Source organism: Mytilus californianus, unplaced genomic scaffold (genome assembly GCF_021869535.1).
Source record: "Mytilus californianus isolate M0D057914Y unplaced genomic scaffold, xbMytCali1.0.p SCAF_6, whole genome shotgun sequence".
NCBI lineage: Eukaryota > Metazoa > Mollusca > Bivalvia > Mytilida > Mytilidae > Mytilus > Mytilus californianus.
The window spans coordinates 87,825,427-87,848,930 of record NW_026262712.1 but is presented as its reverse complement, the minus strand read 5'-3'; the positions used below and the strand labels follow the sequence as shown (position 1 = coordinate 87,848,930).

At 33.2% G+C, this 23,504-nt stretch overlaps 1 protein-coding gene across 2 annotated transcripts in view; it reads left to right on the top strand.

The window, feature by feature from the left end:
- LOC127705947 (alpha-1,3-mannosyl-glycoprotein 4-beta-N-acetylglucosaminyltransferase C-like) overlaps nucleotides 1-23,303 on the top strand; it is a 31,337-nt gene extending 8,034 nt beyond the window's left edge. Inside the window, exons 3-6 of one of the 2 annotated variants that reach the window (XM_052210327.1) lie at nucleotides 8,799-8,909; nucleotides 14,847-14,905; nucleotides 18,862-18,925; nucleotides 20,046-23,303. In XM_052210327.1, the coding sequence (XP_052066287.1) occupies nucleotides 8,816-8,909; nucleotides 14,847-14,905; nucleotides 18,862-18,925; nucleotides 20,046-21,211 (1,383 nt within the window). In that variant the 5' untranslated portion in view covers nucleotides 8,799-8,815 and the 3' untranslated portion in view covers nucleotides 21,212-23,303. Of the gene's footprint in view, nucleotides 1-8,798; nucleotides 8,910-13,204; nucleotides 13,299-14,846; nucleotides 14,906-18,861; nucleotides 18,926-20,045 lie in introns of those variants that run through there. The other variant, XM_052210328.1, reaches the window with a different exon arrangement.
- The last annotated feature ends 201 nt before the right edge of the window (nucleotides 23,304-23,504 follow it).

Below are 23,504 nucleotides of genomic sequence, written 5' to 3'. Positions count from 1 at the left end.
GACTACTACGAGTGTCTTGTAAAAGAATTAGGAATAAATGAGCACTCAGGTAATCCCACATACAAAAACATATCATTTTACAAGGATGAGATGTTGGCTAATCATAAGTACTTTATGGCTTCAATGAACATTACATTGAACAGCAAATCTGAGGACTTACCTTGTTTGTATTGGATACCCAAGCCTCACAAAATTTCGTACAAACAACGGTACATTGCTGGATCATCTGCATGTTCTACAAAGGAATTGTCCATTAGATGACAAAAATGTGTCCGCAGTGAAGATAGTCTTCAGAAATACTGTGAAACTGTTTACTCGCGTAGTGTTATTAACCATATGTGGATTCTAAAAAACTGTAAAGAACTTCTGGATAATTTTAAATCTCGATCTTTCTCTGAAATTAATTCTATCAGTACTTTTGATTTTTCAACCCTAAATACTACCATTCCCCCATTTTAAATTGAAAAATCGTCTAAAAGAAATAATCACAATGCTTTTCAATATAAAATGGTAGCATACGCTATAAATTTGTTGCTTTGGGATCCACTACGGCATATTTTGTAAATAGTGAACAAAAAGGTAAAGCATGCTACACAGAGGAACACGTGATCAGTATGCTGGAGTCTCTTATTGACATGATATTTGTTGAATTTAGAGGTAGACTTTTTCAACAAATTGTCGGCATTCCTATGGGAACGAACTGTGCGCCTCTCCTTGCCGACATCTTATTTTCATACGAGTCGGAGTTTCTTCAGACACTTATCAAAAACAAAAAGATCAGAGAAGCCAGATCATTTAATTTCACATTCAGATATATTGATAATGTTCTTTCCATTAACAATCCAATCTTTTCCGATTGGGTTCCATTAATATATTCTCCAGAACTAGAACTTAAAGAAACAACAGACACGGCTTCCACCGCCTCATTTTTAGACTTATATCTCGAATTTGACATAAGTGGTCATCTCAGTACCAGAATCTATGACAACCGAGACGATTTTAATTTTGAAATTATAAATGTCCTCCACCTTAGTAGCAATATACCAACTTTACCTGCATATGGGATATACATTTCCCAACTCATTTGGTATTCAAGAGCTACTTAGACTTTATAAAACATCACCAGTGTCTGAGCAGAAAGTTGATGAACCAGGATTATGTCAAAGAACGTCTCGTCCTTTTTCTAAAAAAGTTCATCGGAAGATACCAAGACCTTGTTGATAAATATTCCGTATCAACTTCACACATAATACATGATGGTCTTGATGCGTAGATTCTAGGTACTGACGTTGTTTATCATCTATCTTAATTACGTGTTATAATGGGTTTTTTATTTGTCTTTATATATTTTTAACATTTACTGTTTAGTCCATTTTTGGTAATATACTTTTGGCGTGGCTAGGTATTTATACATCCCGCTCTTGTGTTCTTGTGCTATGGTCATTTTTGTATTCTTGTCTTTCATTTTTCCTTATGTACTTTGTCTATAGAGTGTCTATACGCCATTTTGGTTTTCTTAGTTGAAGTACGTTAGTTATTTGTTTTTATAGTGATTAAGATTTTAACACAATGTTGACTGCTGTACAATTTTTGTCTTTTTGACCTATTATGTCTATTTGTTCTGCTCAAACATGATTGTCAATATAATGGAATTCTATATGACTGTCAGACAAGTGAGAGGTTTGACTAGCTATAAAACCAGGTTTAATTCACCATTTCTACATATGACAGTTGATTTCCATGCGTTTGATGTGTTTGAGCTTTTGATTTTGCCATTTGATAAAGGACTTTCCGTTTTGAATTTTCCTTGGAGTTCGGTATTTTTGTTATTTTACTTTATACTATGGAGCGTATATATCCTCAATTTTTAATGCAAAATCATGGACAAATAGATTTTGACTCAAAATGGTCTATATATATTTCTCTTTCACCAAATGTGTCATTTCTGCAAATTTGTTTGTTACTTTAGGTAAACAATGACATCAAAAGCACTATTTTTTGTCAGGGAAGGGCTACTTTTTGAAGCCTTAGTAAGAAAAAAAGTCCATTTTTGTCTGAAACCGAAGTTCAAATATTTTCCACATTTCAATTATTGTTGTACCATTTGGTCAGGTGCAAAAATGTTGCTAATATTGATAGGATTTCTAAGCTTCAAAAAAGGGTAGCACGAATTATTTTAAATGAGCGTAATAATTAATATTATACATGTATGACATCGTCAAACATACTTTTGGAGAGCTGCGATGGATGCCCATTTCAGATTATTTTGTATATAGAAAAGCAATTTCAGTTCTTAAAGTACTTCATCAAAATGACTAATGCAGGGAAATGTCTCAATGTATTTAGATGTGTACATTAGTTCTAGAACAGCCAGACAAAAAACTGTAGCTTTTTGTTAAAATATAAAATTAAATACGATAAACGTATCTGTTGATATCTGGAAGTATTTTATGGAACAATTTGTCTACAAATTTAAAACAATGTAACACAATTGAAACTTTCAAAAAAACATATATAGAAGACAATTTTGTTTAATTCTAATAAAAGTATAAATAGTTAATATTTCTATTAGTATTTTTATTATTGAATTTTATACTTTATGCTGTAATATGTCAGGCGCGTAGCTGCCTTTACGCAAAAAATCATTTGCTTGCACATTTTTTTCACAAAAAAAAATAATTCTGAAATTAAATTACGAATGAGTAGGAAGACAGGTCAACCGGGCTAACTATCCAGCTGACACTCCAAGTCAATATTGGAAGCGAGCCTTGTATTTCTCCTTTGTTGACTATTTCATTGAAGAACTCACAGGACGTTTACTGGATAGTTCTGATCGTTTTCAAGGCCAGAACCTTAATTTCAATTAAATACCTGCACGTTTGAAATCTTTGACAGCAGAGTGTATAGACAAAATATACGAAACATTTAGACACGACTTGACGGACAATCAAGAAACCTTCAACTCTGAGGTAAAGAGATGGCAGAGACGCTGGTCGGGTCCAGATGTTATAGAGTAGGCCAAATCTCTGATGTCGTCTCTAGCAGTGACTAAAAAGAAACTATATCCTTCAATAGTTTGCAATCGTGTCAATCTTAGTTACAATGCCAGTAACTACATCAACTACTGAACGGTCATTTAGTGCATTACGGCGACTGAAAACTTATCTCCGTTCAACCATGGTATAGGACAGACTATCTTCGTTGGCGCTCATACATGTTCACAGAGAAATGAATATCGACACCGAGAGAGTTCTGCGATCTTTTGCCTTGGCAAAAAATAGATATATGGACTTTGGATATTAACTTTACTTTAAGTCTTACATGAGTATTAACATTTAATAATACAGGCTCAATACAATAACCTTGAAAACATCTAAGATTTATATCCCTCACTTATAAGTCAAGATTTAAAAGTCGCCGTTTGATTTCGTATTCCCATTGTCCGTTCGTCCAAAAGACTATTAATTCACCTTGGGTATCTGTGTCCCAAGTGACCTTCTACCGTTGTCGTAGAAACCTCAGGCTCCTTTGATTCGAAAATGACCTTAGTGAGAAACGCTACGGTCGGGTGTCTTGCAAGAAGCAGGACCTGCTTACCCTTCCGGAGCACTGGAGGTCGCCACATTTTTTTTCGGGGTTCGTGTTTTTTATCTGTATTTAGTTTTCAATATTGAATGTTTTTGTTTGTTCTTTTGTGTCTTATCTGATCCCGGGTTGGTCATGTGTCCATTGATTGCCCTTCTATTGATAAACGCTTCGGTTGACTTGTCGACTGATCTTCCCGTTTTATAAAATTTATTTTATATTTGAAAACAACCATGTTAATAAGGAGTAATGTGAATTTCATAAGCATGGCATACCTGGAAAATGACCGAAAAATGATCATTTTCTGCATAAAAAGGTCCCCAAATATTTTTCGCCTCGCTCCGCTCGGCGATACAAGACTTTTGCTTGCACTTTATTTTAGGGCAGCTACGCCCCTGTATGTGTATATATAATGCATGACCTTATTGTAAACTTGTCTTTCGACTAAATATGTTATCCTGTTGAAATAAAGAAAATTATTATTATTATTATTAAATTCTGCTTGCCGAAGTAAATAAGCATAGGGGATATTTCAGTAAGCTATCAAATGTGGCGACGAATAATATTCTGGAGAAGGCATGGGATAGTATCTACACAAAGTTAAATTCTTCAAATACTGATTGAAGGCCATATTTGTTGTTTTAATTTCGACTTAGGACATCGTATCTTTTAGGACTATCCTGCGACCTCATAAGACACCTATATAAATATCCTAATTTTAGGACCAAATTTAGGACATATCTTATCTAAGGAGACTTTCGTTAACCTGACTTAGGACTAAGACGTGTCCTCAACCATCCTAAGACACTTCCTAGTCTTAAGACAGCTTCGTGGACATGGCCCCGGATCATCAAAGTGTATAATATTCGTTCTTGTAAAAAATGAAAATAACACTTTATAAATTGTATGCGTCCAACGTTCAGATGGATTCTTTTCATCAGGAACGCCCAAAGCAAAGTATTTGAAAGTCAAGAATATCTGTACAAATATCGTAACACATGAAGAATTCTTTGATTTTGTCACAAGCTATATTTAATCTACATATGTTTTGTTGGTACATGTACAATAATATATGCGTATATTTACGAGAGAAAGATTAGAGAATAATAGACATATGAGATATACTCATGCAGGCGTTAGTCCGAAAGGTATATCCAATTTATTCCATGATAATATGGTTTATGCAATATAGAAGTCGTGATATTTGAGCAAAATGATATTTTAGATAGAAATGCAGGATATCCACTTACATTTAACGACACCATGGTTTATATAATGATGCATGCGAGTGTAGGAAATATTTATTTTTATTGTACAGATCTCTACGTCACATCAAAAAGTATACGTGTAAAATCCGCTGGTATTACATGCATCACATTTTTTATACCTCATAAAATATCGGTTGTAGAGGCTTGCATTTTCCCACTATATTGAACACGGCGGGGTGTAAGCACGTCGTCAGGTTATTATTACAGAGTGATTGTGTAGTTTATACAGATTATATATATAGGTATGTTCTTTGGAAATTGTAATTCATATGAAAACTTAGTTTATTTATTTCACTCTTTCAAATAATTTTTACTAAAAGGCTTTTTATCCTTTACGTATTGAGTAATTTTACTCATACATATTCACGATGGGTGAAATCAAGGATTTGTATAGTCTTACTATACATATTCACGGTGGGTGAAATAAAGGATTAGTATAGTCTTACTACAGTCTTACTACAAATCCTTGGTGAAGTTGAACTTCTGTTTTGATTGCTTACTAATTACTGTAAATGCGGTTAATATAAAAATAACAAGACATGGTATGATTGCCAATTAGAGCTTTCCACCAGAGATCAAATGACATAGAAGTTAGCAACTATAGGTCACCTTACGGTCTTCAACAATGAGCTACTCGTACATAAACAGAGTTGAGTTTTCTTTTGTACTTGTCGGATAAATTTACCTTGGACACTGAGCTGTGCATAAATACGTATTTGAAGTGTGTTTAAACCCATATATATTGATATTATATTTCAAGATTCGGCTTTATAGTTTTCTTGACAAGATTACGTACTTTACTGACAACGGCTCTGGCCGATGTAGCTTTGTTATTTGTATTTATGCTAAGTTCCATGTAACCATTGAACTCGCTCCATAAGTGAGTTTACTTTTATATACTGTAGTAATAAATAACAAAGAACCTTATAACGTTTCAACTATTTATTTATACACCGTAAGAGACCTTTTTTCAAATTAACCAGATGTTCTTAGAATATTAATAATAGTAGATTGCTCGTGCAATAATATTTTAATTTAGATATATGGTGTCCTATTTGAAAATTCTAGATATCCCACTACCACAATGGCATAAATTGACATTATTTATTGCAATTCCTAAGTAATCAAGGTGCTTGGGAAGACATTCTCAATTTTATTTTTATTTTTATTATCACTCTGTTCATTTAAAATTACAATAAATTAAATTTTGAAAGAATTAAGAGTTTTATAACTTAAACAAATACTTGTGATCGGCAAACAACAAGATTTGCGTTTAAAAGAGGTCGATACATTTTCCCGTGTATTTGTTTGGATCACGAGGTCAAAATCTGAAAGTTGTCAAATTCTATTGGAAATTGAATTGGAAAGAATCTATATTTTCATGTTTCCATAATTTCTATATAAGTCTATTCAGTGCTACATCGTGCTGTTTAAGTCATAATAATACTAATTTGCAAGTTTTAAATGTTTTTTTTTTGTAAAATTTTGCATTCAAGGACGTCGTTAACCAAAATGAATTAATTTCTACCCGAAAGATAAAATTGAGAATGGAAATAGGGAATTTGTCAAAGAGACAACAACCCGAACAAAGAGCAGAAAACAGCCGATGGCCACCAATGGGTCTTCAACACAGCGAGAAAATCCCGCACCGGAGGCGGGCCTCTGCCGGCCCCTATAAATAAAAATGTGTACTAGTTCAGTAAAATAGATGTCACACTAAACTCCAAAATATATAAATTAACTAAAATTAAAAACCATACAAGACTAACAAAGGCCAGAGGCTCTTGACTTGGGACAGGCGCAAAAATGCGGCGGGGTTAAACATGTTTTGTGAGATCTCAACACTCCCCCTATACCTCTTGCTATTGTAGAATAAACAAACACACAGCAATACGCACAGTAAAACTCAGTTTAAATGAAGTCCGAGTCAGACAATATATAGCTTAACTTCCAACAAAACTTTGGTTTGGATAACAATGTCCATCTGATAAATTTTTTTGATAAATCCTCAAAACTTGTCGTAATTGCGGCTATATTCGGGCATATATCATTTGGAGACCTGTTCAGAAATAAACCACCTTAATGTAATAACAATGGGTGGTTATCATACGATTGAAACACCTTTTCGAAATTGTCCTGGTGTGTAATAAATTCAGGGGAAATTTAACTACCTCATTAAAATGTTAACATTTTTGATTCAGCCATGCTGGATCTATGTGATCACTCCGGATTTGGAGATGGTGTAAAATTCTAAGTTGAAGACATATCATGAAATAATGGTGTGTAATTTTAGCAGTTGATAAGAATAATGAAAGTGTTTTATCAGTATCTTATGTTCCTGTAAGCCATTGAATAAAATTTGGTTCAAGATGTGTATTGATATCAGAGTTGATTCCCACACTTTTTGAAATGTTATTATTCCCATTCTTTCATTAGACAACTAAGAGTATTGATACAATACCAGTATGATAGACAACTGTCACTATTTTCAAACAATTACACTCAAAGGTGTAAGTATTAATTGGATTCAACTCCACTCAACTGCAGTTGTAATTGACCACAGTTAATAAATCATGACAATTGATAATCATACTGGTATTGAGTTCAAGAATTTGTGTATTCAATTTATTACACATATAACTGAATATACAAAATCTTGACCTCAATAATGTACCTTTTATTTATTTTTGATCAACACTACATAAAATTATTCTGTTAATTTTGTGTCAAAGCTGACTGATTAATAAGATGTGGGTTTCTTTTCAAAGAAAAGACAAAAAACAAAATATAGTGTATAAAAAATGCAATCAGATTTTATTTCACTTGTAGAATCAGTGTCATAATCATCTGACATAAGTTAATAATTAAGGTCTATTTAAGTTACAGTTATCAGTAATTTGTTGAAACAATAAACACATTTGCATAACTCTTACCTGAGCATTTTCTGCAATAAATTTATTTGTATATTCCCTATTATATTGCTATTTAATATTAATTGGAATTTAATTCAGCATTAGGTTTTTGTACATGTATATTTGAATACAGGAAATGTATTTTTTCCTTGATGGAGAATGAACACCAATTTAGATAAAAAAAAAAATAGTTATTCATTTTTGTTGTTGTTGAGAAAGTGCATTTTTAATGCGTCTTTAGGAAATTATTAAGCCAATTATTATTAATGGCATATAAAAAATATGCTACATGTTTGAAGATTTCCTTTAATATTCCTGTCAAAATCATTGAATTTCAAATGTTTCTAAAAAAGGAAGATGTTAAAAAATCTGACAGTGTCTTCAATTGAAATACCAAAATAATTTGCATCAATATTGCAAAATTCTCCATCTTTGGGCAATAGAATAGAAATTTTACAGTGAGATTATGGAAATGAAAATAACAAAAGAAATATTGAAAGAAGGGTCAGAAAAAATGTCAGACTAGCTACGAAATTGGCTGGATCACAACGTCCATGATGCTTTGATTAAATTACTGTAACAATACGATTATGTTAACTAAATAAAACAGCGTCAGACTTCACAAACAGTAAAACTACAATTCTATGGCATGAGGTTTTAATGGACTTTTATTTTATAATATCTCTATTTCGTAAGGGTAAATAAATACGACGGCAATGATAGATGAAAAGTATTGGTTACGACATCCTTTTATTGGACTGTGGTATAACCTATATAGCGTGTGTACATGCAAACTTAAGATTTCCTGAAGAATTTCATATTCTGTTTAAATTATCCATGACATTTGATTTTGACCCTATAAATTTAACAATCATTACGTTTCTATACATTTGTTCGGTTTATTTTATCAAAGTGTAAGTTGATACCGTTTCTCTGCAAGTAATACGATAATGGCAAGTACAATGGCAAGACGATTTTCACGAAGCGTATAGTAAGGATATAATTTTGAGTGTAGGAAAATATCTTTTTTCAGACTGAGTGAAGAAAAAGATGATACGACTTGGTAAAAGACATCGATTTATAGTTGTAATGACGGGATTTATCATAATTTTTCTGAAAGTTTTAACACTGACCAAAAATCCAGGTATGTTAGAATTATATTTTATAAATTTAACCGACACCAAACATATTTACTTATACTGAAATGTTCTTCTTAACCCGACAGAAGAGCTAACAAACTTGGGATGGTCATATGTAAGTCCGCATATATCGTTAGAAACTGTTTGATCACCCTTCTCTATTTATTGGTAAAAATGATCAAGGAAATATAAACTTTTATAGTACTATCCCCCTATCTGTGGCCCCTGTTATAAACCATGCTGCATGTATGAAGCCCGCCTTCGGGTGTGGGATTTTCTCGATGTGTTGAAGACCGCTTGGTGGCCTTCGGCTGTTTTTTGCTCTTTGATCGGGTTGTTGTCTGTTTGACACACTCCCCGTTTCCATTCTAAATTTTATTAAAACATATTGTTCACTCGTAGTGTCACTGTTTACTTCCTATTTTATATATTGATCAAAATAAAAACTCATCATAAAACACGGAATGTTTAAATTCCTATAACACATGCCATGACTTCACATTTTGTTTCCGTTTTTATGCTGATATTATTTTAGCAGAAATCCAGACTTGTTTTCGGGATGTTCGGCTTAATGCTTTTCAACTTCGTATTTGGTGCTTCGCAGGCCGTGTGGTGTAATAAGTTTATCTACTGTATCACTAGCCTGTCAACACTGAGGTTGTGAATTCGAACCCAGCCTTGGTGGCCGAGTGGTCTAAATAGTTTATCTACTGTATCACTAGCCTGTCAACACTGAGGTTGTGAGTTTAAACCCTGCCTCGGTGGCCGAGTGGTCTAAATAGTTTATCTACTGTATCACTAGCCTGTCAACACTGAGGTTGTGAGTTTGAACCCAACCTCCGTGGACGAGTAGTCTAAGTAATGTATCTACTGTATCACTAGCCTGTCAACACTGAGGTTGTGAGTTTGAACCCAGCCTCCGTGGACGAGTAGTCTAAATAATTTATCTACTGTATCACTAGCCTGTCAACACTGAGGTTGTGAGTTTGAACCCAGCCTCCATGGACGAGTAGTCTAAATAATGTATCTACTGTATCACTAGCCTGTCAACACTGAGGTTGTGAGTTTGAACCCAGCCTCCGTGGACGAGTGGTCTAAGTAGTTTATCTACTGTATCATTAGCCTGTCAACACTGAGGTTGTGAGTTCGAACCCTGCCTCGGTGGCCGAGTGGTCTAAATAGTTTATCTACTGTATCACTAGCCTGTCAACACTGAAGTTGTGAGTTTGAACCCAGCCTTGGTGGCCAAGTGGTCTAAGTAGTTTATCTTCTGTATCATTAGCCTGTCAACACTGAGGTTGTGAGTTCGAACCCTGCCTCGGTGGCCGAGTGGTCTAAATAGTTTATCTACTGTATCACTAGCCTGTCAACACTGAGGTTGTGAGTTTGAACCCAGCCTCTGTGGACGAGTGGTCTAAGTAGTTTATCTACTGTATCACTAGCCTGTCAACACTGAGGTTGTGAGTTTGAACCCAGCCTTGGTGACCGAGTGGTCTAATTAGTTTATCTATACTGTATCACTAGCCTGTCAACACTAAGGATTAGTGACTAACTGGATTCTGTTCGTTCAAAAAATATTTCAAAAATCATACATATGGAAAACACAAAATTTCCTTTATAATAATTTGTCAAAACTGTTATAAAGCAAAGATTGTTAGACCAGTTTCTTCAGAATTGGAATTCGCTTATCCAAAATTCGTCAAATGGTATTAACCACAAAATTTTAAAGAAAAACTGGGAATTTGAGGAATATTTTAATATTTTGGAATTTAAAGATTCTATTGTTCTCTGTCGATTTCACACGACTAATAACAAATTGCCAATTGAACAGGAAGGTGGCAAAACGTATCAAGAAAAAAACGTTTTTGCCTCCCATGTAACAATCGACAAATTGGAGACGAATATCATTATATATTCGAATGTATTTTTTTCGATCGTATTAAACCTCATGTTTTGTAAAACGTCATAATACAGTCAAATTCTCTGAACTTCTGTCGAGTACACGAAAACAAGTCCTGAAGAAGCTTTGTTCATTATTTATAAAAGATATTAATACTTGTTTTTGTCCTCCTGGCTAGTGACTTTTGTAACTTCTCTCTCTTGTTTTGTATATATTGTAAATAGTTGTTGTTGTTGTTATCTCTGTACTGATGTTATGCATTGGCTTTATGAGAATAAAGATATGTTAGATACCAAAATCAATCAATCAAAAAACTTGTTTTGATTAGCCTTCCTACTATATTATGATTAAAAAAAGGTAAAATAACAACAAGAATGTGTCCATAGTACACAGACTCCACTTGCACTATCATTTTCTATGTTCACTGGACCGTGAAATTGGGGTCAAAACTGTAATTTTGCATTAAAATTAGAAAGATCATGTGTACTAAGTTTCAAGTTGATTGGACTTCAACTTCATCAAAAACTACCTTGACCAAAGACTTTAACGTGAAGCGGGACGAACGGACGCATAGACCGAAAAACATAATGCCCCTAGGTAGGGCATAAAAATACCGAACAAATCGGAAAGTCCCTTTAAAATGGCAAAATCAAAAGCTCAAACACATCAAACGAATGGAAAACAACTGTTATATTCCTGACTTGGTACAGACATTTCCTTGTGTAGAAAATGGTGGATTAAACCTGGTTTTATAGCTAGCTAAACCTCTCACTTGTATGACAGTCGCATGAATTCCATTATATTGAAAACAATGTGTGAACAAAACAAACAGACATAATAGGTAAAAATGTCAAAAATAGGGGTACAGCAGTCAACATTGTGTTATAATCTTAATCACTATAAAAACAAACAAATATGTCAACAAAGAAAAACAAAATTGAATATAGATAAAGCACATAAGCAAAAATGAAAGACAAGAATACAAAAAATGACCACAGCACAACAACACATTGGCGGGATGCATAAGTACCGAGCCACTGCAGAGTCTTATTTAGACGAAACGTGCGTCTGGGGTAGCAAATTATTTGTATTTTTGATGACTTGTTTTATTCTATAACATATCTGAAATGTCTTTAATAAAAACAAATATATTTTACAAATAGCCAACGCTCAGAAAACTTTTTATTTCTACCAGATAACCAAGAAATTTAATAGAATATATACCTTATAAACATTAAATTACTATAAGTGGTTATTGTAAATGAAACCATCGTGTTTTAATTATTTTAACTGTCATATCAAAACATTAAGGTCTACTACGTTAATTCAAATATAAACCCACTCGTTCAACTATATAAATCCATAATTTAAGTATAATGTTGCGAAGTATGGGGTAAATGTGGTGTCGGGAATTCTGAACTTTTTGGGAAAACTTAAGCGTTACGCTGCAAGAATTGTTACAGGCCTCCCTTATTATTGCAACAATGCAATGTTAAACATTGTATCCTCAAACAGACAGAGAACCGTCATCTAATAGAAAAGAATTGAAATATAGACGGTTCAATATGTTAGTGAGTGCATAACCCTCCTTAGCTGGGACAGTATATGAAGCACGGCTACCCTTAAATATTTTACATTTATTGCAAAATATGTAAACCCGACTATAAATATATCAATCTCCAACAACACATTTAGTCACATAAAGTGACTTTGAAAAGTAGTTATGTGAAGGTGTACTTTCGAATTAAACTATTATCATTTATCATTTGGTCATTGAAAGTTTTAGAACGAGCATACATAGCTTTAATACTACTGTTTCATTTTGAGATCTGTCTCGGTCAGAAATAACATCTTGCAAAAAAAAATCAGAAATCTGTAGGATATATGAATAAAAGGTACAACTAGAATAACCTTGACTTAGATTTATATTAGATATTTACTGCATCTGATCATTGTGTTTGGTTGTTTGTTTATTATTTGCTTCGTTGTTTTGAGAATACGGTACAACAAAAATTAAATCGTACGGAACTATAGCATAACAGTTTCTGACTGTGTGAAAAATCAAACATGCGTATAAATTGAAAATTGTAGGTCATCAACTAGCGGTCATCAAATAAAGTTACCCTGTAGTGTTGCCGATGGGTATTTGTACTAGCGCGTCTTTACCTAATGATGTGTTAATTCAGAGTAGATGAATTTTGTATAAAATTTTCTTTTAGAAAAGCTTTTAATAGACAAATAATAACATTGATATTATGGTGACAAGCGTTCACTTAATAATAACGGCAAACATATATTAACATATGAATGCAATGAATTTTTTAACACAGTAGTTTGTGTATAAAAGCTTATAATTCATACATGATCAAAACCAGATGTTGTTGATATCGATTTGGAAAGATGATTCGACCAGTTGGGATAGTGCGAGTATTCGTTGTCATTTCTGCTATTTCAGCGATTCTGCCGATTCTTCTTATATTAAGGAGACAACCTTGTAAGTTTGATTTTTTACCACATAGTTTTAGGTACACTTAAATACATGTTATATTAGTTTCCCCATTATTAACATCTCATGGTCTACTTTTTTTATATTAGGACGTTTAGCAAGCAAGCTGTTATGTGAAGATGTGAAAATATAATTGACTTTAACATTTTTCATCTTTTGTGGATGGTTGTTTTGTAGTAAATCTTATTCAAAAATCTTTTTAGCAGTACACATGTATATTGATCAATGTAAGTACATGTGTACCTATCACAATGTTGTCGTCCATCTTGGTCAAGCTCACTTAAATTAAATGCCCCGGAATCACGGTGAGCTGTTGTTGCATTTATTGCATTCAGTTGTCGCCATGGTAAGTCATTCGTCGTCTTTTTAAGTTTTCTTCTCTATTTAGTAATGAAAATAAACCATACTTTGTCGCAGTCTTTATTAGAATATCGAATTCTAAAAATACGTCGCTTTTAGTATAAATATAACAGATAGCATAGTGACTACGAGTAAAATGTTTGGAGTTGATCTCATCACTGATGTGGTATGTGTTATTTTATGTTTGTAATTATATTGTCCTCTGGTACACCTGTATGTGTCTGAGGTTATGAATAACATCTTGAAATCTGAACACATATCTTAATTATACTTCATTGTAAATAGGTAACCTTCGTCTATAAGAATACGCCAGTTGTAAGGTTTAGAAATGGTCACTTCGCCTCTAACAATAGTTGGTATCTCAGGACAACATACTTGCTATTACCCTCATAACAAGTCAATAAGTGTATATTATATTTCAACTAACATTGTATGCGATGTATCAGACTAGAAGCAGTAGCACAGTAAGGTTAAATATGACCTTAAACATGTTAAAGAATATATAATGATTTTAATAGAAAACATAAAGGATATGGCGTATCCATCCATGACAAAAAATCAGTAGATGCACAGCAAAAAAACATCATTTTTGTCATTTTTGTTTTCAAGCAGGATTTGTTCCCTACTGAGTAGTTTAATCTGTTGGATGCCTTTTTGGTGGTCAGTTTTACTCCTTACATTCATACTGTAGGAATCCACGTATGACAAGGCAAATATATTTAGTATCCAGTTGTCACAATGATAAGCATTGGCATGTCTCATTTCCAAGGTGATTATTTAACCGTTCACCCCAATAATGGTTCATTTAGTTTTGAAAAAACTGACATGTAAACGTGTTGCCATTTTAATATTTGCATTATACTATCAATATAACATACAAGCAACACATTTCTCAAAAAGGCAATTAAGGGATTAAATCAATTCTTAAATCTTCAATCCATCTAAAATTGATTTTGCCTTTGGGATGTAAACTATAAGATACAGAACCTATTTATGTATTCACAAGACATAAAAAAAATTAGTTACTTATAATATGTAAGATATCAAATTCCTATCGTAATGGATGTAAAAACATATTCAAACCCGTTTTCCCGCGCATTTCCATGGCAACAAATACTGAAAACGCTAGAATAAAGAGAATTGCTATCCAGTTATATAATTTACATTATTTTTCAGTTTTGAATATTTCTCAAAATATTAGAGACGAGATCACTGCAAGACAAGTACTCAGCCTGGTATGGTTAATTGTTTAACTTATAGAAAGTGATACGAAATAAACACCATAACAAATGCATGGTAACTGAAACTGCTTCTGTTTGCTTGAACTGTACCCGAGACAGAGATGCTTCCGAACAAACTTGTATTGGTCGAAACAATTCATGCTTATAGCATGGATCTTGCAAGTTCTAATATTCTACATTCCTACATTTTTTTCATATTTTTTATTACAGTGATTGTGTATTTATAACACAATCTCTACATGCACTATAAAAAACCAAAAGCAAAGGAACGGTGCTTGTATTGCTGTTCTTCATCTCAGAGCCCATGTACTCCGCACAATTCAGAATCGAAAATATATGTTACGCCTCTTATATTGACAAAAACTGCATGATTATATCCATTGTTTATTTACATATAAGAAGATTTTTAAAGGTAATCAAACAAATTTGGCGTGTTATGACGATAGACACCCGAGATAAACACTTTCAGGGTAAAGGACGATTTTGAGAATATTGTATACGTATTTGTTTACATAAATATGTTTTTAAAAAAGAATTATTGTATTACTTTGTTTTAAAAGGTTTCACAAAATCAATTTTAGTAATCTCAAATATACGAGACTAGGATATTTGTTACTAACTTGCGCAACTTTTCGTTGTCTTTGACATATTTTCGTTAACTGGAAGAAACATTGAAGAAAACAATGTCAAAAACACTTCATAAAAGTATCAGGCAAAGTGTGTTACCTGGACTGGACTAGACTGGATTGGACTGGACTATAGACTGGACTATAGACTGGACTGGACTATAGACTGGACTGGACTCTCGCATGTTTATTTTTTTTAATATATCTATTAAGTTACAGATTGTAATGGGCCGTTAAATGGAATAAAAATATTTGTATTTTTATTTTCATGTGAAACAAAGTTCACAATAATAAATTTCAGAAATAAAAAATAAGGTGATAAATGTATTATACACATAACAATGCACACTACAGGATAATTTATCTGTCCTTCTATCTGCTTTATACAATGAAATTGATGCTGACATTCCAATTTGTACCTAAATAGATATAAAACATCTGTTCTAAGGTCGAATGTCATTAATACAACTTCTATTGACAGGCAAGATTATAAATTAAAAATAATTATTGATAAAAAAAAGTATAAAGTACAGCTGTAATAAGCAATAAGATAACATATAATCAAATAAAAAATAAGTGCATGTTATAAAAAAAAAACATGTGAGAGTCCAGTCCAGTCCAGTCCAAGAATCCAGTCCAGTCCAGTCCAGGTAATACACTTTGCCGTCACATTCCTTCTCAATCGATTATTTCTACTAGATATAGGGTCATTTATCAGTTAGAAAAAGTTATGTTAACACATTAAAAACACGTTAATGGCGCTCTCCAGATTAGCAATCTCTGTTCTTGTTTTCATGGTATAAATTTGCAAACGTTGTATTGAAATGTGCATGTATTCGATACATCTTGAGGGCGTTTAGTCCGAATGGGTGTATTTAATTTACATCAAGATTTTATTGTCAATGCAGAATGATAGTTTTCAATAAATTTAGGAGGGGTCTTTCAGCGATTTGACCATATGCTATTGAAAAGCATGATAAATGCAGGGTATCCAATTTCCTATAACGACATCTTGGTGTAAATAAGTACATCTCGTGTTTGTCCTGTAGTTGATAAAAATTAAGTTTTCCTAGATATTAATGTGTTCGATACGAAGCCCTGCCTATATACAAAATTCATCCTATAATTTTTTTTCAAGTCCCGAATATATAGCCAATGTTGATTTTCTTTGCAACATTTTCCTTCTTCTCTTTTGGATTCTCAAAAAAATCTAAAGATCTACTGCCAATTCTCAGATCACAATCTCTGCAATTTTGCAGCAACATTAAGACCTTTGATTTTTCTACGCTTTACACTACTATTCCCAATGCTCAATTGAAAGATCGACTTCACCATTAAACACCATTAAACAAGAAAAAGCACCTTGCAAAGTTCTTTAATTTTACTTTCAGATATATTGATGATGTCCTATCACTGAATAACCCATATTTCAGTCAGTACTTGCATCTCATATATCCCAGTGCACTTGAAATTTAGGATGATACTGATACAAGACGGTCTGCTTCATACCTTGATCTTTTCCTCAATATTGACACAGATGGACGACTTCACACTAAAATCTATGACAAACGGAATGATTTCAACTTCCCAATTATCAATTTCCCATTTCTCGACAGTAACATACCCTCTGCTCCGTCGTATGGTGTGTACATATCTCAATTGATACGTTATGCTCGTGCATGTTCACACTATACTGACTTCATATACAAGCGTGTGCTCCTTACGCAGAAACTGCTCCAACAGAGTTATGAGGAGGAAAGATTAAAAGTGACACTCCGTAAATTTTATGGACACCATCACGAATTGGTTGATCTATACGATGTGTCTGTGTCTAAACTAACTAATGACATTTTTGCCACATCTTAGATTGTGGTTTAACATCTATGTCGTCTGTCTGCTAAGTACCGAACGTGACCTATTCCCGAATATGACTGTTATACCGAGAGTGAATTTACATTGCTATACGACGTGTCGCGGTATTTTGTACATCCAACATTCATGTATTTATTTTTGATGTTTTTGTTATAGTTTCGGTTGAATAATGTGTTATGTCGTATCGTTTGTTGTCCAAATAATTATAAAATTGACTTTCAATACCATCATTGTCATATTCCAGAATATGACTGTTATACTGAATGTGAATTTGCATTGCTGTGCGGCGTGTCTCGGTGTTTTGTACATCCAACATTAATGGATTTATTTTGATGTTTCTGTTATGGTTTCGGTTGGATAATCTGTTATGTCTTATCGTTTGTAGTCCAAATAATTATAAAATTGCCTTTCCATACCGTCATTGTCAGGAAAATTGTTTGGACGAATATTGTGAAAATAATTGTATAAAGTTCGAGATTGCATGTTAGTTACGTAAGCGCGTCACTATTTTTGATATCCTGTGGTGTTTTTCGTGTATGGAATATGTTCGTTGTTGTTCTGTGGTTTGCATGTTGTGTCGACTATTACATTATTTGTTTGTGCGTTTCTCTGTTATAAATGTTCCGAGTTGCGTGTGTTTGTGCTGTATTTCTGTTACGTAGTGTTTTAACGTTATTTTTAAACATTGTCATAAAGCGGGAGGTTTGGCATGCCATGAAACCAGGTTCAACCCACCATTTTTTCTTAAAATGTCCTTTACCAAGTCAGGAATATGGAAGTTGTTATCAAATAGTTCGTTTCTATGTGTGTTGGCGTTTGTTTTTGTTGCACTTCGGTGTTCCTTTTGTTCCTTTGTTTTCCTCTCATAGTTGATGTGTTTCCCTCGGTTTTAGTTTATAACCCGGATTTGTTTTCTCTCAGTCGACTTTTGAACACCGGTATACTACTGTTTCCTTTATTTATCCTGAAAATGTTTTGCCATATTTATAGAGATTTTACATGTTTGTTTCACAGACGAAGAGAATATATTTACTCGTTTTTACATACGCGATTTTTAGTATATGATAAATATCAGATGCATACGACATCGTACCAATATTAGTTGCTTCCTGGCTATGTATGTTATCCTCATAATATTGCAGTGCTCATGGTATTCATATAAATATCAAATACATACAGTATGTCTTCATTTAATACGATCTGATCTGTGTTGTATCATATTATATCAAAACATTTTTTTTTGGGCAGATTGAGCAAACTAATTATAAAAAAATAATTTTTACTATAGGTGAACGTAACCAATAGCTAGTGAGGAAATCAGACTCGATTTTCTTTGTTTTGTTTGTAATCAAATGACAAAGTTTTTTTAGCGTTTTACAGCTTCCATCTACAACAGAAAAATTCAAAGTATTCATTCTCTTTTCTTATTATATATCGTTCCTTCTTTTACAGCCACCATTATCACCAGACTGGAGAAGAAAAGCCATGATGTTCAAGATTGATAATTCGAATCAGCGTAAATATCATTTACAATATTTGTTAACTCTTCTTGTCTTACAACTTGTTTTCATAGTCAAAATGAACGTCCTTCGTATTTGCCTCAAAATCGACTTTGAAACATTTAGATTTTAGTATTAGATGCATGTTTTTTTTATTAGTTGTTATTGGCTTTGAACTAGCTGCCAGTAACTGCGAGTACTCTCAGATCTGTACTTAGAGTCTTTTTGTTGTGGGGATGTACAAGTACCCTGCCACGTCCACTCTGTGTTTTTGTTATATGTATTTCTGTTTGTATCCATCTAATAAGTTAAGCCTTTTTCAACTGATTTTTATAGTTTGTTCTTATATTGTACTGTTACACCACTGTCCCAGGTTAGGGGGAGAGTTGGGCGCCCGCTAACATGTTTAACCCCGCCACATTCTGTATGTGCCTGTCCCAAGTCAGGAGCCTGTAATTCAGTGGTTGTCGTTTGTTTCTGTGTATCATATTTGTTTTTCGTTCATTATTTTGTACATAAATTAGGCCGTTAGTTTTCTCGTTTGAATTGTTTTACATTTGTCATTTCGGGGCCTTTTATAGCTGACTATGCGGTATGGGTTTTACTCATTGTTGAAGGCCGTACGCGTAGGGTGACCTATACTTGTTAATTTCTGTGTCATTGGGTCTCTTGTGGAGAGTTGTCTCATTGGCAATTATACCACATCTTATTGTGATATTTAGCAACAGATGAAAATAAATGATCAATCCGAAAGAAAAAAAATCCTCCTGGCCCCCAGAATATAAAATGGTCGTCCCTTAAGTTTGTCTTAAAAGTAGATCAGGATTGGCAAAAGTCAACATTACTTATATACCGAAGTACATTACAAGAAAAAAAATGATTAAAAAAGTTGGTGTACTGGGTACTTCGGTGTAAAGGTTAATTCAATGTTGACATAAATATAACTATGGAATTTAGAAGAAAAAAATAAAAACCCTGAATTGTAGACCAATATGTAAAAGACGTCAAAATCATGACAATTTTATTAAGATGTAATGCAGCAGTTCTAGATCAATTTTATTTCTATGAATTTACATTAGTAGCTGTTTTATTGCCAGAACGTACGTTTATAAACTGAGATTAAAATATGTTTTACAGGATTTCTGACAATAGGCATTCCTACAGTCCGACGACAACATTCAAACTATTTTTTGGAAACACTGGATTCACTTTTAAACTGCACTTATAAAGAAAATATACCGAACATTTTTATTGTCATCTTTTTAGCAGATTTCAATGCAACATGGAAATATGAAATGGCAAACATAATTGAACAAAGATATTCAAAAATAGTGCTAGATGGAACTTTACAGATAATAGAAGCACCAACAGAGTTTTACCCGTCGTTAGACAATCTGCACCATACATACAACGATAGTATAGCAAAAAGAAAATGGCGGTCAAAACAAAATGTCGACTATGCCTTTTTATGGCTGTATAGCAAAGAGCTATCAAAATATTACATGCAGATGGAAGATGACATTTTTACTGTGCCCGGATATCTAAATGTTATAAAAGAGTTTATTGAAGCACAAAAGACAGACTGGACCTGTTTAGAATTTTCGGAATTAGGCTTCATTGGTAAAGTTTACCATTCAAAATATTTAGAAAAACTTGCTAAAACGGTACTGCTTTTTTATGAAGAACAACCTGTTGACTATACATTTTTATATTTCAACATTTTGAATTTACAAGGAAGCCGCATAATAAGACGCCCGACACTTTTTCAACACGTTGGATTTCATTCTTCATTGCCAGGTAAAATACAACCTTTAAAGGACAAATTTTTCGATGACATTAAAAAGACCTTACATGGGGATAACCCACCTGCTAAAGTTCTTACGACGTTGAAAATTTCACCAGACTTTTTGCCAGATTTAGCATACTCTAAAATCGATGGATACTTTTGGGCTCAATCTGCCCCTGTTGTTGATGACACAGTTCATGTTTTATTTGATGAACCGCAAAATTTAGAAAAAGTTGTCATTTTATCAGGGTCTCAACAACACCCTACAGATAAGATAGAGAATGCTCGATTAGATGCATGTTTAAGCGTAAAGATATCAGGTGACAACCGAATAGAGTGTTTTAACAACATATTTTTGGGTTATTCAGAAAACGGAACTTTATTAGCAGATAATTTAGAAAAGAAATTAGATACATTTATGGTGACTTGTCTGAAAGTAACTTTTACAAAGAGTCAACAATGGTGGTTAATTATAAAAGAAATAGCGGTCTTTGTAAATAAAGCACACAAAATATAAACAGCTATTTTGCAGTGCAATGTAATGAAATCAAAAGTGCAAAGGCAAACGAATTGCACCCTCCAGATTGTAGGATACTAAACGAATCGCATACATGTTAAATCAAGACTCGATAAGAATTTGATACTTCAACTGGGTTAAAATGGTTAGTTTATATTTTTCTACACTATACTGTTAAATATATTAAACAACATGTATGTTATTGGTCGCCATGAGAGTTAATATCTTAAATTACATGTATGTTATTGTACGCCATGAGAGTTGATATCTTAAATTACATGTATGGTATTGTACGCCATGAGAGTTGATATCTTAAACGACATGTATGTTATTGGTCGCCATGAGAGTTAATATCTTAAATTGCATGTATGTTATTGTACGCCATGAGAGTTAATATCTTAAACTACAGGTGTGTTTTTTTAACGCCATGAGAGTTAATATCTTAATCTACATTATTTTATTTTACGTTGTGAGAGTTAATATCTTAATTTACATGTATATGTTATTGTGCGCCATAAGAGTAGTCGAAAGGAGGCTACAATGTACATCATGGCAATCTTTTAGTCGATTCATTATATTTTAAAGCACTCCTAAATGCACAATAGAGGAAAATTGAATTTAAACGCTACCAATTTCATTTACCTTAAAATTGGATTGAAATTTCGAATGCCCTGTCAAAAATGAAAGACTTTCCCAAATTGATTAAGCAATTTTTGTATTGTCATTATTCCAATATTTTGAAATGACAAATGATTTGACTCTCACTACATTGTGAAATAAATAAATAAAAGTATGCGTTATATAAAATAAGAAGATGTGGTATGATTGCCAATGAGACATCTATCCACCAGAGACCAATCACGTAGATGTTAGCAACAAAATGTCACCGTGCGGCCTTCAACCGTGAGGAAAACTCGTACCGCATAGCAAGCTATATATAAAACGGCTCCGATATGAAAAAATGTAAAGCGAGAAAACCAACGGCATGATTTAAGTACAAAATGAAACACAAATTTCAAATATGACAACCAGTAAATTACAGGCTCCGGACTCAAGTCAGGCACATAAAGAATGTGGCGGGGTTAGACATGTTTACGTGCACCAAAACCTCCCATAACCTGCGACATTGGTGTTACAGCACAACATAAGAACAAACTATAAAAATCAGTTGAAAAGGGCTTGATTCATTTATACATTGATACAAAGCACAAAACAACTAACAAAACACTCGAGACACGAAGGTGTGATTAAAATTTGGTACGCAAATTGGCCTCATAGTTTGCAGGAAAATTGGTTTTCGACGTTCCGGAAAGTTTGGTGACGTCTTCTACAAAATTCCACATGCAGAACAAACGTAGGCAGCGATTCAGATAAAAAACAAATACATTTGAAAACGAGAAACATTAACGGTTAGTTGTGCGCAAGTCCTAACTGACTAAAACCAGGTGACAATTTAAACAATATTAAATATTCTGATGACAGCATTAAAACCAAACCTGAATCAACCATGGTCGTGTTTGTCTCATGAAAAGTACGAAAGGAATTGAATGCACAAGACAATTATCTCCTGTGAATAAAAAGACGATTACACATTTTTTTTTTCAAAAGAAAGACGCTTTTACTTGTGTCCTTTATCTAATCACACCTTTGGACAACATTAGATTGGCTCCAATCGTCGGCTGAGATGATACTTCATGAAAGTCTTTGATAACCAAACATGTCTTGGACCGAATAATGAAGAATATGCACATAAAACTCACTTAGTCTATCAGTCGTTTCTAATCATCAGAACTATTCACAAAAAGACAATCTCACGGAATCGTCAAGTCTTTAACTTTGATGAGATTGAAATTAGCAATTAGATAGAAAACTAACTCTTAAAATGAAAAAAGTACATATAACCTGTGTCTTAAACAAATATTTGTAACTAAAAAATTGTATGAACACAAATTACGTTGTACTTTATTGTTGTGTTGTAGTTCAGAGTTATCTCGCATTTGCCACAAATAAGAAACCGGTCTTGAGCTTTATTCGAAGTATTTTCTGCACATGTATTGTCATGGACATCATCTGAAATAAAAGAACACGTTATTATACAGTGCTCACTCTAATTTTTTAAAGTATGTGCATTTATATCTTGTTGAAGTGTAAACTTGTAAAACTATAGTGTTAACGATAATGTGTTTGTCGTATGGTTATTCGTGTCGTTGGGTTGTTATCTCATTGACGTAAACTCTAAATCTCATTTAATTCATATGATAAATAGTCGAGGATAAAAGGGGAATGAAACGAA